Source organism: Rosa chinensis, chromosome 2 (assembly GCF_002994745.2).
Source record: "Rosa chinensis cultivar Old Blush chromosome 2, RchiOBHm-V2, whole genome shotgun sequence".
Lineage (NCBI taxonomy): Eukaryota > Viridiplantae > Streptophyta > Magnoliopsida > Rosales > Rosaceae > Rosa > Rosa chinensis.
This window is the reverse complement of record NC_037089.1, coordinates 84,452,767-84,471,350: the sequence shown is the minus strand read 5'-3', so window position 1 is coordinate 84,471,350 and position 18,584 is coordinate 84,452,767. Positions and strand designations below refer to the sequence as shown.

The 18,584-nt window shown below is 36.1% G+C and overlaps 4 protein-coding genes and 1 non-coding gene across 5 annotated transcripts; all 5 read left to right on the top strand.

Annotated features, from left to right (window-relative positions):
- Positions 1–4,531: 4,531 nt before the first annotated feature.
- On the top strand, positions 4,532–4,604 carry TRNAR-CCU. The gene has a single exon. It is a non-coding gene; the product is annotated as a tRNA-Arg (tRNA).
- Positions 4,605–5,833: 1,229 nt separating this feature from the next.
- On the top strand, positions 5,834–7,255 carry LOC112188837 (gibberellin-regulated protein 14). Its single transcript, XM_024328056.2, has 4 exons — positions 5,834–6,053; positions 6,175–6,213; positions 6,314–6,644; positions 6,883–7,255. Exons 1-4 carry the CDS (start codon positions 5,997–5,999, stop codon positions 7,065–7,067), a joined length of 612 nt encoding a protein of 203 aa, XP_024183824.1. The 5' UTR covers positions 5,834–5,996; the 3' UTR covers positions 7,068–7,255.
- A 1,720-nt stretch (positions 7,256–8,975) lies between these two features.
- Positions 8,976–10,131, top strand: LOC112187047. Its single transcript, XM_040515511.1, has 5 exons — positions 8,976–9,108; positions 9,214–9,258; positions 9,337–9,384; positions 9,634–9,747; positions 9,946–10,131. The coding sequence occupies exons 1-5, from the start codon at positions 9,052–9,054 to the stop codon at positions 9,997–9,999; spliced, it is 318 nt and encodes a 105-aa protein (XP_040371445.1). The 5' UTR covers positions 8,976–9,051; the 3' UTR covers positions 10,000–10,131.
- Positions 10,132–11,921: 1,790 nt separating this feature from the next.
- Positions 11,922–13,181, top strand: LOC112185260 (zinc finger MYM-type protein 1-like). Its single transcript, XM_024323507.1, has one exon. The coding sequence runs from the start codon at positions 11,922–11,924 to the stop codon at positions 13,179–13,181; it is 1,260 nt and encodes a 419-aa protein (XP_024179275.1).
- A 249-nt stretch (positions 13,182–13,430) lies between these two features.
- On the top strand, positions 13,431–14,351 carry LOC112185259. The gene has a single exon (XM_024323506.1). The coding sequence runs from the start codon at positions 13,431–13,433 to the stop codon at positions 14,349–14,351; it is 921 nt and encodes a 306-aa protein (XP_024179274.1).
- Positions 14,352–18,584: the final 4,233 nt, after the last annotated feature.

Here is an 18,584-nt window from a genome sequence, read left to right as displayed (position 1 = left end):
GTATGACCTAAAACAATTGGCATAATTTTGATTTTGGTAATTCAGTGTTTCTGAAATTCATAGCATTCATCTGATCTCAAGTTCTCAACTTCAAAATGGCATTCTTTACCAAAGTTCCTAACACCAAGTACCAGCAACAATATGCCGAAATAACTATCAAATCACAGACCACCATAAGACTCCATAGGAAAGAAAAACATCAAGAAGAATCGGTGTTTTGATACATTTACAAATTTATATCGCAGCTGGCAATAGCACCCTCATTGCATTATAAATAAGGGGTGCACCGGCCTAGCTCCTTTCCTTGTACTGGAGGTAAGTGCAATGTTTCATGAGCTGGGAGATGAACGTGCTCCCATCCCTTCCCAACATTTTGTCATGAGCAACGAGCAATAGGATCTTCCCATAATTGCCTCATACTTGTTCCACCACTGCCTAAAACTGCTCCCCTCCAAGAAAATATCAAGAGATACTTCATTATTGTTAACATCATCATAAACATACCCCTCAAACTCTTTCAACTTTTGCTTTGAAGATTCTCTGTCTTGTATATTTTACTCTCTATAATCGTTCAGCAGATTGCATGAGATGATAGCTTCCTCAACATGTGCCCAAAAACAAGAATCCTCATTCAAACGGGCAATAGCAACCTGTCTTTTGATCCAGGCATTGTTTTGACTGGCTTCAGGTTTCTCGCTTTCCTTACCCCATTGCTCCAACAGAATGAAACGTTTCCGTGTCCTTCAAGCTTTTGAGCTCTCTCAGGAACACCACCTCCCATAGGCCCACAATTCTGAGGTCAGCCGAGGAAGAAACGCCTGTTCCGGCCGAAGAACCAGTCCCGGAAAAAGAAGCGGAAGAAGAAGGTAGTGCCGAGCAGCCCGTTTCGGTACCCGTTTCGCCCTCCGACACTCTCACCATGTTTTTTCAGGTACCCCAGTTTGTAGCTAGGGATGGCATAAAAACTCACGGGTATAGGTATCCACGGGTACCCATTCTATTTGGGTAAAAAGATTCAGGTGTTTGTAGCGGTAAATTATCTATGGATAAATGGGTAATGGGTGTTGAATACCCGCCTGTACCCATACACATATAACTTATTAAACTGTTTTTTTTAATTTTTTTTATCAAAACTTATTAAGCTATATTCTTACACATTTTTTTTTTTACAATTTTCAATCAAAATTAAGTTTATGATTAAAAAAAAAAGATGAAAAAGGCAAAAAAAGAAAAAGAAGGAAATTTTTTTCACGTCTCTCAAAATCCCAGATCTTCATCTTCTCCTAGATTCATCTTCATCTTCTCAAAATCCCAGATCTTCATCTTCTCCTAGATCTTCATTCCTTCCTCCTTTAATTTCGAATAGAGCCCCAGATCTTCGCCGTCTACGGGTTCGACGCCATCAACGTCACAGAGCATGCGTTGGTGGCTCTTGTCGTGGCGGGAGTGGCGGTGGTGGTGGCTAAGTCCTACGCGCACATCTTCTTCATGAACTCGGTGGCCACCGGCAAGGTGTACCCTCTAGAATCGGAGACGAGGATTTGAGAGGAGTGCAGGAGTGGTGATGTAGCGAGAGCCATCTGATCAATCACATATGATGAATAATTGAAGGAATTGCTGAAATCATTCCCACAATCCCAGCGTAAGAGTAGATTTTTTTTCGTTTCTTTTTTCTGTTCTTAGAGATGCTTTTCTCAAGAAAAAAACAAATTAAAGCAAACAGATGGGTAGTTGGGTACCCATTTACCTGATGGGTGGGTATGGAAATACCCGCGAAAAAAAAAAAGACTGGGTATGGGTGTCATGGGTATTACCCATTTTGGTTGTTGGGTGGGTATATTACCCGCGGGTATTACCCAATGGAAAAAATGCCAACTTGATTTGTAGCTTTGCACAAAGTTTGCATCTTTATGATTGAATTTGACTATATGCTTTTGGGTTTTGCTTGATTTGTGAAGGCTGATGGTACATTGAATGATGCTGCTGTGCCTGCAGTGACCAAAGCCTTAGAGCTACATTTTTGTTTTTAAGGGTTTTTCGCAATTAGGGAATAGGGGATTGTCATTGCAATTGTAAAGTGTTGGACTTGCATGAATTGATGTTCAATACGTGGATTTTGGCGTAGGCAACTGAAGGGATTACCAACTTGAAGGTTGAAGTTCATAAGGGTATTGGAGTTGTTGAGGTAAGTGTGGACTACATTATTTGCATTTCTTATAAGTGATGGTATTTAGAAATAGAACATAGAAAGAGATAATGTTGATGAACTATTGATTAACTACTGCAGTAACATATAGGAAAATATATGTTATGCATGATTGATTTACTTAAGCTGTGTTTTACGTACTTTGATCATGTGTTTGGACTAGGGCTGCCACTTTGTTTGGTAATTACCAAATCGATCAAATACCAACCGATGTTTTAAGTTTGGTAAACCGACTTTTTTGTAACCGAGACCGATAAAACCGAAATCTAAAATTACCGAAAAAGTTGGTTTGATTTTGGTAAATACATGAATCTACCGATTATCTAAATATTAGCTTTATATACTATGGTTTTCAATACACATACATGTATATTAAGAAATAAACATAAAAATTTTCATAATAGTATGAACATTACTACATTAATAGTACATGTATTTTAAGTAACCTAGTCAAAGATGGTTAAATAACGTAGTTTTATTGAAAATGACTCAAACTTGATGTCATATATACAAAAGAAAGCTATAATTAGGAGATGAGCACAAAGTTTACGACTATAAAATTGAAGAACCTAGTTTTGTTCGTTCTAATTTTAATTACAAATAATTAGTTGTTCTAAAGTTGGTAATACCGAAAACCGAAATACCGAATTTGGTAGTTATGATTAAAAACTGAAAATTTTGGTTGGTAATTGGTAACTTAATTTTGAAACTGAAAGCTTTGGTTTTGAAGTTGGTAATACCTAGAACCGATTCGAACCGACCGAGTGACAGCCCTAGTTTGGACTACCACTATTTGCATTTCTTATGAATGATTGTCTTTAATAGAAGATAGAAAATTAAAAAATTGTTGATCAACTATTCACATAAAACTTTTGGATTAGACAAGAAAATGTGTTATCGACAATGATTAGTTTCTATTATCTGTTTAAATAGTTGAATTATGTCTTGTAATTTGATCATGGCTTTGGTTTGTTCTAATTTATGTTAAACACCTCCAGGTTTTAATGAGAGGACTAATGACTTTTTCTCTTTTCTCCTGTTGAAAAAGCAGACAACAGTACAAGCTACTGGGGTGGCTTCCAGTTTGGTTGAGGCTATACAGAGTTCAGGGTTTAAGCTACAAACGTTGAATTTGAGTTTCGAGGAAGAAGAGGAAATTGTTGTATAGAATTTGTATGCTTGTCTACTAATATATACACATTTCAACCGAGATAGGAATGAGAAATGTATCATTGAAGCTCTGTTGCCGTGGAGTCATTGTTTGTACTTTGTAGTTAGCGAGGGCCATTTGCAATTCTTGGTGAAGTTGTATCTGAGACTAAGAGCAAGTGAACCCGTTTGGTCATCAGGTCACTAAATTATTCACTGCTTTTTAGTATTAATTTCACCTTCTGGGTCACGAGCACAGTGTATTTCGTGCCCTGGGTCACCCTGTACAGTGTTCTGGGTCACTATGGTGACATGTACAGTGTATTTCGTGTCATGGGTCACAGGCACAGTGTATTTCGTGACCTAGAGAATGAAAATATACACTAAAAAGTAATGAATAGTAAGTGACCCGGTGACCCAATAGATGAACTTGCTCTAAGTAGATGAACAATATCACTCCTCGAACTTGAGATATTTTGTAGAATGCAAAGTGTATTGTTTTTTTTTTTTTGGTAGTGACTATACTTTTAACTTTGTAAAGTTGCATGGATGCTATAGATTTCTGTTTTGTTTTTTATCAGTGGGCTCCATAACTGCACCATGACTGCATTAAGGGCATGCATGCTGCAGATTCTAACACAAACCAAACCCAGGTTGCTCAGCCTAGCCCAAAACCATATGTTGCTGGCCCTTGGTTTACAATGTACCTAAAAAGTTTACAGCTTTGAACTGTAAAGGCAAGATGACGACAAAGGACAGCTGTGTGTGAGTAATAGCAGTGTGTTGAAGCGAGCATGATATCTACTGGTCTGTAGCAGTGAGGGACTCATCTAAAAGCATGGGGAGAAAGCTGAAAGGCTGATAGCCTGATAGCATTCATGAACACGCTTGCTTGTTTACTGAGTTGGGAGTCTGATAGTGATAGGAGGCTAGGAGCCCAATAGACGCAATAATTTCACCCGTATAGTTGTGGATCACTGTGTTTATTTGAAGGTAAGTGGTTTCTTTACTGGATGGATATGATGTCTTTGCTTCGATATTGATGCAGGTGATGGCCTGATCACCCCTGATGGGTCCTTGGGCGTTTCTCCATGGAATCAATGTGCTTCCATTAATTTTGCTCAAAATGTGAGTAATCTCTGTTAAGAATGAACATGTGAGATTACAGAACATCAGGCGCCTGTAGCTCAGTGGATAGAGCGTCTGTTTCCTAAGCAGAAAGTCGTAGGTTCGACCCCTACCTGGCGCGCTTAATTTTTTTTTTTTTTTTTTTTTTCATTTTGTCTTTCCCATTCCAAATAGTGGTTTCCTGGTCTTTTTTTATTTTTTCTTCTAGTTTTAAATAGTGATTCTCCAACTCTTCTAAATAGTGATTTTGGGAAATGGGAGAATAAAGTTAACCCTACTGGCCAAATGGTTAAGGAAAAAGTGGTTGAATCATTGGATATGTGCGGAGACAAGGACCATTTGTTTTTTAGCATTTGGTTCAAACTGGAAAGTTGAAACCAAGGAATGGGTGAGTTTCTTGAGCTTCACTTGCCGTAGTTCATAATTGACAATACAATCTGTTATGTGCAATTTGGATTGGCTAACGACAAGTAACAACAGTTGCTAGAGCCTAGTTTGAGTCGCATACAGTTATCAAATTGACAAATAATTTCACATGCTTGTATTGTATATGATATGAGTTGTGTAGTGAAGGGCACTAGCTGAGACTGGCAGGCTGAGAAACTGAGATCGAGTACGATCAGTCTCTGACATTTCCATACCAAACACGTTTCCACTGAGGTACCAAATTTGGTTCTTCAAGTTTGAAATGGTATATAACTAGATGAGTATTAATACAAAGTGTAGTGGTGTAGTGAAAAAGCATTGGGATTCCTAATGTTCTCTTTGTTAATTCGCATTTCTCAGTCAGTGACCCAGAAACAACCTCCTCCCATTTTGCTTCCAGCTAAGTCAAAGTATTCAGTATATTTATCTATATACACTATTTCGATCTGGCTACATTTTCATATGTATATATGTCGGTGTAAATGGCATTTGCATTTTCATATAACAAGGGAGAGGAGGAAGTCCACAACCCCAGATTGTTTTTATTTGAATACAGATTACGAAGCTACCAAACTAGGAAGGTGGACAATGAATTTTTAGGATGAGAAGGAAAATGTTACCTTTGGTTACAAGTATGATTTTGATATGTATGAGACAGGCCTCGTGTGACGGATCATAGTTTATGGGTGCTAACATAAAATACAAACCTCTGATATTAATAATTTAGGGATATGTAGGGGGACACCGTCTTGGGGCAGGTGGGTAAGGTTGAACTAATTTCAAGTCAGATTTTTTAGACTGCCAGCCTTTAAGGGCACAGTGTACTGAGTACTAGTCTTTACTGACCACTTGATATGCTCATCATCATCACCATCATCTGGTAATTGAAGCTGTCATGCACCTTCATCAGTATTTCCAGCTGTTTTTTCCTTTCAGAGTTTCAGATAAATATAAGATATGAGTTGTGAGAAATTACTATCCCTACCTTTCAACATTACTATTTAAACTCACTTTCTTCTTCTCCTTGACTCATAAATCTTACTTTCCTAGCTAGTAGTCTGGTTCTTGGTTCACAGAACTTCACACTATGGCTCTCAAAGCCTTCCTCCTACTCTTGGCCACCGTTCTCTTTGCTATCACAACGGTATGATACTCTATAATCACATCTCTCTCTAGTCTTTACACTTCTCTAGCATTGTGTTTAAATTCACTAATTATACTTAACTTGGGTTTGTCTAAATAATTGTTGTTTATGGTCTTTGTAGGCTTCATCTCATGATCTCCATGAGGAACTCAAGATAAAGGTAGTCTCTTTTTCACCTTTCTAATTCAATACCATACTAAAGCTCCAATCTTGATTGTATTGAATATATGTGCTTATTAAGTGTGTGCGCTTTTTTTCAGGCGGCTTATGTCCAAAGCCAAGCACCACCACCACTTCCAATCGTCAAAGCTCCGGCTCCACCACCTCTAGTGACCAAGCCACCCATAGTTCCTGTGCCTCCAGTGGTGAGGCCACCTACTTATGCTCCACCGCCAAAAGTGATCAAGGCACCCCCTCCAGCACCACCTGTAGCTCCTGTGCCTCCAGTGAAGCCACCTACTTATGCTCCACCACCAAAAGTGGTCAAGGCACCCCCTCCAGCTCCACCTCTACCCAAGCCACCAGTTCCTGCGCCTCCAGTGAAGCCTCCCACCTATGCTCCACCACTTCCCCCAGTCAAATCCAAAAAGGGTAAGTTTTTGTTAGCTTAATTCCTCACCATGGACAGGTACCAAGCTTGAAGTTTCCCATTTGAATTGTATTGATAGTAGGATTGTACCACAGATCAAAATTCTGTCCTAAAAGTGTAGGGTCTCTTTCCATGAAAATACTTGAACCTATAAGCTTTTAGTTAAAAATTTCAAAAACCTTAGATGTTTCGATTCCAACATTTGATTGGTTCTGATGTTTTACTTTACATTTTGGGCAGATTGCGTTCCATTGTGTGAACAAAGGTGCGCTTTGCATTCGAGGAAGAGGACGTGCATGAGGGCTTGCATGACATGCTGTGACCGCTGCAAATGCGTGCCCCCGGGAACTTCCGGCAACCGGGAAAGATGCGGCAAGTGCTACACTGAGATGACCACCCACGGCAACAGATCCAAGTGCCCTTAGAGTAGTACTCCAATTTCTCTCTCTTTTTTGTTGGAGGCTTGTAATGTTTGGTACAGCTAAGCAATTAAGGATGTAATTAATAAGTATGTGAGAGAGAGAGAGATGCGAGAAAATGTAATGTAATGGTTTTCCAGCTACTTCCCTGCTGCATCTATTCAATGTAATGTAGTGTTTTGTTCAAGACTCCAGACTCTTTCATTCGATCGAAGGCAAATTACCCATAATCAATAGCATCTATATCTAGAGTTTCCCGGTGAACTGTAGCAAATATTGATATAGGATTATAGGGTATTACCTGGACCAACTTACAAACCCATAAACCATAATTACAGAGATATTGGCCCATGCCCCATAAACTTATATACTTATAACCCATAAACTTACAAACCGATTTCATGCGTATACTTTTGTATCTTCGTGAACAGGGTAATAGATGGGACTACAGCCTTTTTCTTTTGGGTCTAAGGTCGGCCAACATCATACATTGCATACCGTTTTGTGAGCGATGTGGTTCAATATCGCAAGTTAGGGTTGCAGATCTGAACAGATAAACCGATGGTAGTCTATCGGCCATAAACCCAAACCGAACCGGCTAGTTTGGTTTACCAATTTGGCCAACGGTTCACACATTTGAAATTCAATGGTTACACCACTTCACCGAAGTGAATTAGTGAAGGCATTCAAATTAATTCCGCAACTAAAACTATTCATGGAGTTTCGGGACGTTTACCTCTTGGAGGCCAAGAGGCATCAACAACCAACTTCATCACCAGGAAAAATCATCTTATTCAAACACGAATCGCATACCAATTGCGTGTTTTCTTGGGGTGAAAATGAGATGGTAAAATATGCAACATTTGCTACTTGTGAAGTTTCCTTGCCTTTGTATGTGCTTTTTCAATCATTAATCTTTTTCTTTTTCTTTTTTGAAAAGTTCCTTTTTTGTGTGTAATTTTACATTTTCGATATTAAAATTCTCTTTAAAGCATTTTGATAAACAATTTACTTCCACTTTTACAAATACGTAAAAACAGAAGTATTCAATATTACCTTAAAATGACAATTCTTAGGTTCACCCCTAGGGTGAACTAGCATATTCACCTCCATTGTCGATTAATATACTTTTACTTAAAAAATTTATAATCCAACAATTCATGTTGTATAATGTAATACAAATATTAGCTCTGTAAAAAATCAATCAAATTGAAGACCTTTTAGTTATTCATTTCTATGAAATACATGAACATCATAATAGTAGTAAGTGTTGTTAGAACCATCAATTAGTTTGGTTCAATTAGATAATTAAACGATTTCCGATTCGATTGATTTTTTACAGAGATGATCTTTAAATGCTAATTTAAGATATGGATCGTTGGATTATAAAATTATTAAGTAAAACTATGTTAATCAACAATATAAGTGAATATGCTAAGAATTGTTCTACCTTTAATCCCTTCTTGCATACTCGTGTATTTTAAGTAGTGCCTTGGATTATAGGTTCACTTCCTTTTCTTTAATTAATGGGCTGCAAACAATTTCATATTGGACCCTATAAGTGAACTACGGTTTTCTCCTCTCATTTTCTCAATAGAGCATGGGCCTTAAGGCATTTGCTCTACTTAAATAGAATAGAACTTGAACACATGCAAGTTTTCTTTTGACCAATTCGAACATTGTTCGTTTGATGCCTTTCAATTTGGGGGCCTATGCTAATTACGTAAAAACGAGTGTAAATGCATTTTCTTTCTGTTAGGTCCATTTAAGCTAATTTTGACTCTAATGCTCAATGCATGCCATGTGATGTCCACATGTCTGTATAAGACGATTAGAAACAGAACAAATGGTATTCATTTTGCAAGGAAATACCTAATTTTGACACTATTTATACCACATTTGATTTTGGTTATGTTGAAAATATATACAATCATCTGCTATTCGAATCCTCATTGTTTAGCTTCGCTGTTACACAATACAAAGTACCAAAATGGCTTTTAGAACTCTGCTCTTTCTGTTTGTTGCCATTCTCTTAGTTAGTACAATGGTAAGTATTGATTTACACTTGATCTACATCTCATGCTTTCTCTTTATTACTTTTGATCCACTTTCATATATTTAGTAATACTTCGATGTCATCTTTATTTTGCAGATTTCAGCTTATGAATTTGAAGACGAAAAAGTCAAGCAGCCGAAGGTACATTTTCATATATATGAGGATCTTCATCGATATGTGTGTGTGTATCTGTAACTTAATTTATGTGTGTGATTTCAGGTACCAACTTCTGGCGATGTGCAAATTCCACCACTTTCAGAACATGAGGTTAGAGATCACTGCTAAGTATATAAGACATGTACACATATTCCAATAGATTGCTGCTGATTAATGTCATTGTCTTATTGTTTTTTTCTTCAATATCAACAGTTTTCAATTACCATTCGTCCATTATATATTAAATAATATGTTCATAGGGTTTAATAAAGGAAGTACAAAAAATAGGATATCAAAAGGGTTGCATAATATATAAGTTATTTCGGTGAATTGGAGTTCATTGATATATTCTCTTTGTAGGTTCACGATGACGGGAAATCACATTTCAAAGATTGGCATGAATCATCGGATGATGCTGGCTCGTTTGTTGGGAATGGGCTTGGGAGGAAGTACATGTACCACTCGAATTATGAGGTAAACTGATGCACTACTCGATGAGCTAAACTCTTCTTTGATATGGCTTTATTAATTTCCTGACCAACTCTCATAACTATCTTTGACATTTGAATTGGTAGTTACAATGGATAAATTCATTTTTGATGGTAGAATACCAAAATTAAATTGATGGAATTAGAATTGGTTTTAATATTTTATGCTACATTTTGCTTTCAGGAAGGTGCCAGCGAAGGCGTCTCCGATATATTTCATGACGAACCATTATCTTAATTTAGTCTCCACAACTAATAAGAATGTTATGACTTAAATAATAAGATTGAGAATAATTAAGTCAAGCAAATTATTGAATGAAATGTCAAGCACCTCGATATTTATGTTCAATTACTATAATAGATTTACATATTCTTTTCTTTAATAAATTTATAGAATTAAGTGATATTAACCCGTTAATATTACCGGAGAAGTTACAACCGCAATATATCCAAATTTAATAATAATACGATGGACAAAAATACACAATATGAGGGCAACATAAGATAAGCTCTTATACTTCCCAAGAAACCGGAGGAAAAGCAAGAAGAAAATTTGGTGTTTTTTTTTTTTTTTTTTTTTTTTTTGCGGGGAGATTGCATGTAATGAGCTCCGCGTTGCCATTAATGGTTTACTAGAGTTTCATTACTTTTGTAAGATTAAGAGCTCTGATCCTTCTAACGGGAAAGAGAAAGGTTCGAAAGGTGACAATGAGTCAAGCTAGAAGATTGCAAGCAAGAGCAAGAAGACTAACCTGATGCCGAGGTTATTGGCTACTAAAGAGACTGAGAATGGTGATGGTTCCAACCCTAAGGGGAAGAAAATAGTGCTTTCTTAAATCTCTATGCTTTTTGGAGTAATCTCTATGAGTTTTTTCTAAGATGTTTCTAGTTATTATTTATATCATAATTACGTGATGGGAGATTAGACTAGATGAATGATTTTTTCTTAGGAAGCGAGGTTGTTCTTGCTTGTTTTAGGCTTGTTTTCCATCGAGCGTCCTTTTAGACTTTATTGAGTTTAGTCTTGGTTTAGATAGGTCGTTAGGGGCGGATCCAAGCTATAAGTAGGGCAGGCTCAAGCCCGTCTGAGAATTTTGGGCTAAAAAAAAAAATTAGATGTATACATTTTTTTTTAGTTGGGTATTGTCCAGCACTCCAGCCCAATCCCGTCCAATTTGTTTTTTTCTTGTTCACTCTACTAGTCTACTTCGATTCTTCGACTACGCTCCAGCCCCAGTTCGTCTAATCCGACTAATCGTCTCTCATTGGCTGTCGGCTCCTCCAGTCCTCCTCCTTCTCTAAACTTCTGCAAATCTGCAGCTCTGGCCTCTGGGCTCTGGCATTCTCGGCTTCTCCAAGACATCAACATCAATTTGGGGCAATGATTCAATGTAAGATTTTGTTTAATTGAATCAATCCAATTTGGGGCAATTTATAGGGTTTAAGGATTGGTGTGAAATTCATGTTCATAGGTTGTATTAAGGTGAAGATTTCATGGATTGAACTCATTGAAGAATGAAGGTTGCAAATTTCGGGACTTGCGGTCAAATTCTCTTCGTCTCATAGTCTGGGAATCTGGATTGCAGTGTTGACTGTTGAGCGTTCTCTCCTTCTCCTTGTCTTGCAAATCTGCAATTTATCATTTTATTGTTTAATTGCTGTGGGTTAAATGTGATGTGGGTAAGTGAGTTTGAATGTTTGATTAATTGAGTAAGTGGGTTTGAATGTTTGATTAATTGATTAAGTGAATGATCGGAGAACTTGACTATATAAATGGAGGTATGATTGTATGAAATGGGAACATATTTGTGATCTGTCACTGAATTGTGATTGATTTGTGTAAACTGTCAAGCGGTTTCATTGAACCAACCTATTTGCTGCTTTTTTTAGCTCACTTGTTGTCTTGTTTGATATTCCAAATCTGGAAATACGAAGTGGAACTACGAAGTGGAGCACAAAGGGATTAAGTGAATGGCAAAAGCTTGAGTCAATGAGTCTACTGCTTTCCGAGAATCTGAGGTGCTTTTTTCTTTTCCTTTCATAGTTTCATTGTGCATCAGTGCATATATATCATTGTGGTTTTTTATTTTTCTTAAATTAGTTATTATGAAAAGTAGTTGATTCAAAGTTAATTTCTTAATTTATAGGTGTTAGAGTAAAATGTTAAATCAGGAGCCAAAACCGAAGCGATCAAAATTCATTGACTCATGGTTTAAAAGAACAAATGTTGAGTCTTCAAGTTCAAATGTGGTTTCTGAACCTTCCATATCCTCTCCAAATATTGATGTTGAATCTCAACCTTCCATTCCTAAACCACAAAATAATATCAACGGTCTTGAACATGATCCTGGATTACGTTGTGCCATATGGAAATATCCAGTGAATGAGCGTGATAGTATTCGAAAAGCCTATGTTTTGTTGGGTCCATTTCAACCTGAGTTAGAATTTCCATTCACTGAACAAGGGAGTCAACAACTTAGATTTCAGTCTTCTTGGTTCAAGGATAATCCATGGCTTGAATATTCAATTTCTCTTGATAGGGCGTATTGCTTCCCTTGTTTTCTATTTGACACTGAAGATTCTCACTATCCAGCATTCACCGTTGATGGGTTTAAGGCTTGGAAGAGGGTTTGTGGTGGTGATAATGTGTTGACGAAGCATGTAGGAGGCCTTAATTCTCCCCATCATGCTGCAATGCAAAAATGGGATTTATTAAGAAATCCTACCAAGAAAATTGAAACAGTTTTTCAGTCAAAATGTAGTAAGGATATAGAGGACAATCGATTGAGGCTTAAGGCTTCAATAGAAAGTGTAAGATTGCTAGCTAATCAGGGAGCTCCTTTTAGAGGCCATGATGAAACTAAAAACTCATTGAATGCAGGATATTTTAGAGAAGTCATAAAATCTTTTTCAAGAATGAGTGTAGAGGTTGAGAGAGTTGTTTTGGGAAATGCTCCCGGAAATGCCAAGTACATTTGTCCATCAATTCAAAAGCAACTTCTAAATATTCTTGGTAATAAAGTGAGGAACAAGATACGTGAAGAAGTTGGAGATTCTAAATATTGTATTCTTGTTGATAAAGCAGTAGATACATCTAGTAAGGAACAAATGACCATTATTTTGAGGTTTGTTGATTGCCAAGGTATTATTCGAGAACGATTTTTTAAGACTGTGAGTGTTCCTAACACTACCTCACAAACTCTTAAAGATGAGATTTCTAAAGTACTTACCATGTACAATCTTCAAGTGAGAAATATGCATGGTCAAGGATATGATGGTGCTAGCAATATGAGAGGTATTTATAATGGGTTACAAGCACTGTTTCTTCAAGAGTGTCCTTATGCTTATTATGTGCATTGTTTTACTCACCGCTTGCAATTGACATTGAATGCTACAGCTAAAGGGGGATATGAGATTTGACAATTTTTTTCAACTCTAAGTTTAATTGTGAATTTTGTTGATTCTTCTGCTAAGCGTCATTCTGCATTACAAGCTGTGAGAAAGGAAGAAATTGCATATTTGGTAGCTTGTAGCTAACTTCAAACAGGTACTAGTGCTAATCAAGTCTATACTTTGCATCGAGCTGCTGCTACACGCTGGAGCTCACATTTTCGTTCAATTAAGAGTTTGATTGAATTGTTTAGTTCAATAAAAAAAACTCTTAATGATATGATTGAGCAAGGACCCTTAGAATTGCAAGGAGAAGTTGTGGCTGTTCTTAAAGCTATGAGGTCTTTTTATTTTGTGTTCTGCTTGCTTCTAATGCACAAATTGATGAAAATTACTGAAGTTCTTTGTCAGACATTGCAGCAAAAATCTCTTGACTTCGTACATGCTATGAAATTTGTTGGACATACAAAATCCTTTCTTCAAGAGATGAGAGAAAAAGGCTGGGATGACTTGGTAAGAAATGTTGAAACTTTTTGTGAAAAGCATGATATTGATATGTCTGATATGAATGCTCGTTATAAGGATGGTACAGGTCATCGTTGCCAACAAAGAGATTTCATTACAATTGAGCATCATTACCATATAGATGTCTTCAATGCTTTAATTGATTTTCAGTTGAGTGAGTTGAATAGAAGATTCTCAGCCCAAACATCTGAACTTCTTATACTTAGCTCAAACTTGGATCCTCGTGATAACTTCAGAAATTTTAAAACTGAAGATACATGCAATCTTGCAAAGAAGTTTTATCCTGAAGATTTTGTTGATAGTGAAATGTTTGCTCTAGAATTAGAGTGTGCATATTACGAGAAAGATATGCGTAGTGATCCAAAGTTCCAGAATTTGGAATCCATTTCTGATTTGTGTAGAATGTTGGTTCAAACAAGGAAGTTAGAATTTTTTTCTATGCTTTATAGATTGATTTGTCTAGTTCTGACTATTCATGTTTCTACAGCGACCACTGAAAGAGCTTTTTCAGCTATGAACATCATTAAGAATAGACTTAGAAACAAGATGGAAGATGAGTTTCTTGGTGATTGTATGGTCCTTCATACTGAGAAGGAATATGCTGAATCTATTGACAATGAATCGGTGATCAAAGAGTTTGAAGCTTGTGGAACTCGTAGAGTTAGATTTAGTTAGTTTAGGTTCTTGTGTTGCATTGCACGTATATTTTGTTGTTGATTTTGTTTTTTAGTTTTGTATAGATATGCATTTGAGGGGTAAGGCTCACTACATCCCCTCCTAACTAGGTGTACATTTTTCTTAAATTAATAAAATTCTGTCGCACCATCGAGATTCTCTATAATATATATATATATATATATATATATATATATATATTTTTTTTTTTTTAAGAAATCCCAGCCCGCCCAAAGTTTCAATCCTGGATCCGCTTCTGTAGGTCTTCCGGGTATATTTGCCGGATTTCTTATGTAAGTGCATGTTAGACTGTGACCTATTTTATGGCTTTATTATCTAATGAAATCAATTCCTATTCAAAAAGAAAGAAAGAAAGAAAGAGCTACACGTTGCATTCTAGGAAGATAATGTGCATGAGGGCCTGCATGACATACTGTGATCGCTGCAAATGGCAGCCGCTTAGAATTTCTGGTAACTTCCAACAACTAGGAAAGATGAGGCAAGTGCTACGTACACCGAGATGACCACCCATTACAATAGATCGTAGTGCCCTTGGAGTCGTTCAATTTTTTTCTCTTTTTGTTGGAGGCTTGTAATGTCTAGACAGTGGAGTACTGCTAAGCAATGAAAGATGTAATTAGTAAGTATGTGAGAGAGAGATGCGAGAAAATATAATGGCTTTCCAGTTACTTCACTGCTCCATCTATTCAATGGGCATTTAGTGTTTTTGTTCAACACTCCAGACTCTTTCATTCAATTAACAGCATCTTTATCTCGACTTACCCAGTTAACTGTAGCTAATATTGATGGGGAGTGAAATATAAACTCCGCATTTTACAATCCATAATCTACACTCTTTGTTTCATTTTCTAGTAACTTAAATTTTGTCTTTTTATAAAAACTTCAACAAAAAAATAAAAAAATAAATGTGAATTATAAAATAGAAAGTGTGAATTTCATTCTCTATATCATATAAGATATTAAAGTAGGCACCCGAACCAACTTACGCCCATAAACCATAATTACGGAGATGCTGGCCCATGCCCCATTGGAAAGTATTTTATGCGTATATTTTTGTCTCTTCAGGTTAATAGATGGGCCTAAATTTTTTATTTATTTAGGGTCTAAGGTGAACCCACATTATCGCAAATTAGGGTTGCCATTTTGAATAGATAAATCATAGAAATTTGTTGACTAACTTTTTGATTTTGGTCATAAACCTGAACGAAACGACTAGTTTTGTTTAGCGGTTTGGGTAACAGTTCACACATTTGAAATTCAATGGCTACACCACTTCATCGAAGTTAATTACTGAAGGCATTCAAATTGATTCTGCAACTAAAACTATTCATGGGGCTCGGGACGTTTACCTCCTAGAGACCAGGAGGCATCCCAACCAACTTCATCACCAGGAAATATCATCTTCTTCAATCATGAATCGCATACCAATTGCTCTTTTCCTTGGGATCAAAATGAGATGGTAAAATATGTAGCATTTGCTGCTTGTGGAGTTTCCTTGCCTCTGTACATGCTTTTTCATCCATTAATCTATTTCTTTTTCTTTCTTTTTTGAAAGGTTAAGCTTTTATGTGTTTGTAATTTCACATTGTCGACATTATTATTGTACTTTGAGCATTTTGATAAACAATTTACTTCTACTTTCATAAATACATAAAAACCCATACTATTCAGTATTATCTTAAATCCATTCTTGCATATAGGTGTATTTTTAAGTAGTACATTTGATTATAGGTTCACGTCCTTTCTTTAAAGAGTTGCAAACAATTTGATATTGGATCTTATAAGTGAACCAGGTTCTCCTCTCATTTTATCAACGGAGCATGGGCCTTTATGCAGTTGTTTTTCTTAAATAGAAATGAACCTTACCATGCAAGTTTTCTTTTTCACCAATTCGAGCATTGTCTTTTGATGCCTTTGAATTATGGGTCCTATGCTAATTACTTCAAAACACTTGCAGATGGCTTTTCAACCTGTTAGGTCCATTTAAGCTAATTTTGACTCGGCTCAATGCACGCCATGTGATAACCACATGCATGTATGAGACTGTAAGAAACAGAAGCACTGATAGTGCTTATAAGAGGAAATACATAATTTCGACACTATTTATACAACATTAGAATTTTGTTCTGCTACAAATACAATTATTTGTAATTCCAATAATCGTTGTTACCCAATACAGAGTACAAAAAATGGCCTTTAGAACTTTGCTTTTTCTGTTCTTCGCCATTCTCTTGGTTAATACAATGGTAAGTAATGATTTATACGTGCTATGCAGTTCATGTATTCCTTTTATTACTTTTGATTCACTTTCATATATTTAGTAATACTTAGATGGCGTAGTTATCTTTGTAGGTTTCAGCTGAGGAATTGGAAGGTGAAAAGTCCAAGAAGCCGAAGGTACATTTTCATATATATGAGGATCTACATTGATACATATATGTAACTTTATCAATGTGTGTGATTTCAGGCACCAACTCTCGGCGACATGTAAACTCCACCACTTCCAGTAAAGGATGTTAGAGATCACTAAATAAGTATATAAGACATGCACACATATTCCAATACAGTAGATTACTGCTGATTAATGTCATTCTTTTATTGTTCTATTCTTACTATTAGTTTTAGTCAATTAACACATGCTAATTAATTTCTTAACACATGTTGTCTGTGTCAATTTACCATTTGTCCATTATACATTAAATTATATGTTCATAGAGTTTAATTACGTAAAGCAAAAAATAGGATATCAGCTAAATATATAAGTTATCTTGGTAAATTGAAGTTGATTGATATCACTCTCTTTGTAGGTTTATGGTGACGAGAAATTTGAAAAAAATTGGCATGGGCTTCGCCCGTGTGTTAGGAAGGTGCCTGGGAGGAGTTACCCGCAAGTGGTGGAAAGTTTTTGTTACCCGACCAACCCTGAGGAGAAGCCAATACAACAGGTACAATAATCAGTAAGATTAATGAAGTAGCGATTAATGCAAAAACAACTATACTGATGCACTAATAAATCAGCTAAACTCTTCTTTGATCTAGCTTTATTGTTTTTCCTGATCAACTCGATCTCAAATAACGGTCTTTGGCATTTGAGTTGGGAGTCACAATGGATAAATTCATTTTTGATGGTAGAATACTAGAATTAGATGGAATTAAAATTGGTTTTAATATTGTATATTACATTTTGCTTTCAGGGAGGTGTCATTGAAGGTGTTCCCGTTATAATTCGTGACGAACCATCACCTTAACTTAGTCTCCACAAATAATAAGAGCGTTGTGACTCAAATAATAAGATTGAGAATAATTAAGTCATAGCAAATTATTATATGAAATGTCAAGTACCTCAATATTTTACCTTTTCTATTAATAAAATATTTTAGTTTAGCATATTACTATGTGTACTGAGTCATAGTTATGCTTTGAATAAGTGAGCGAGACTTGTCGAATGAATGGTTTTATCCTATGTATCACCGTGGTGTGTTCATTACAATTCTTGTATCACCGTGGCAGCGAAAGGATGTATAATGGTCATTCTAACCTAACCCCTATTATTAATGCAGAGTCCTGGAGACGCTTTAGTTCAAAAAAAGAAAGAAAGAAGAGGATAGTAGTTTGGTAACTGGGCTGTAGCCATGTACTTTGTTTACTTTCTACTATATATCTAAAATATATCATCCTATATATCCTAGCCCATGCAATCTCCTCATGTAATAGTAGTCTCTGAAGCAAAACTTGATTAATTGATCAAGTCAGACCACGGCATTAAAAACTAAAAACAAAATCTCTATTAAAACAAAACCAATATTGCATCAACCTAATCTATTTTGTATATTTAACTTCATCAATTTTTTGTATGTGGCATCTAAATCTACTTGTTCTAATGAGTTGATTTTGGATTGTACAAAAATTTAATTTATTTATATTCATAATATTTCAGAGTTTTTATCAAATGAAAACTTAGCCCAGTTTATTTTGAAATCTTGGTTCCGTCACTGCATATATTATTTTAAAAAATAAATATATAGAATTAAGCGATATTATTCCATTAATATTACGCAAGAATTTACACCCACCACCCAGATTTATTAATAATAAGATGGCAAAAAATACACAATATGAGGGCAACATAAGATAAGCTCTCACGCCTCCCAAGAAACTGGAGGAGAAGCAAGAAGGAAATCTGGCTAATGGAGATGCTCATCAATGATTTTG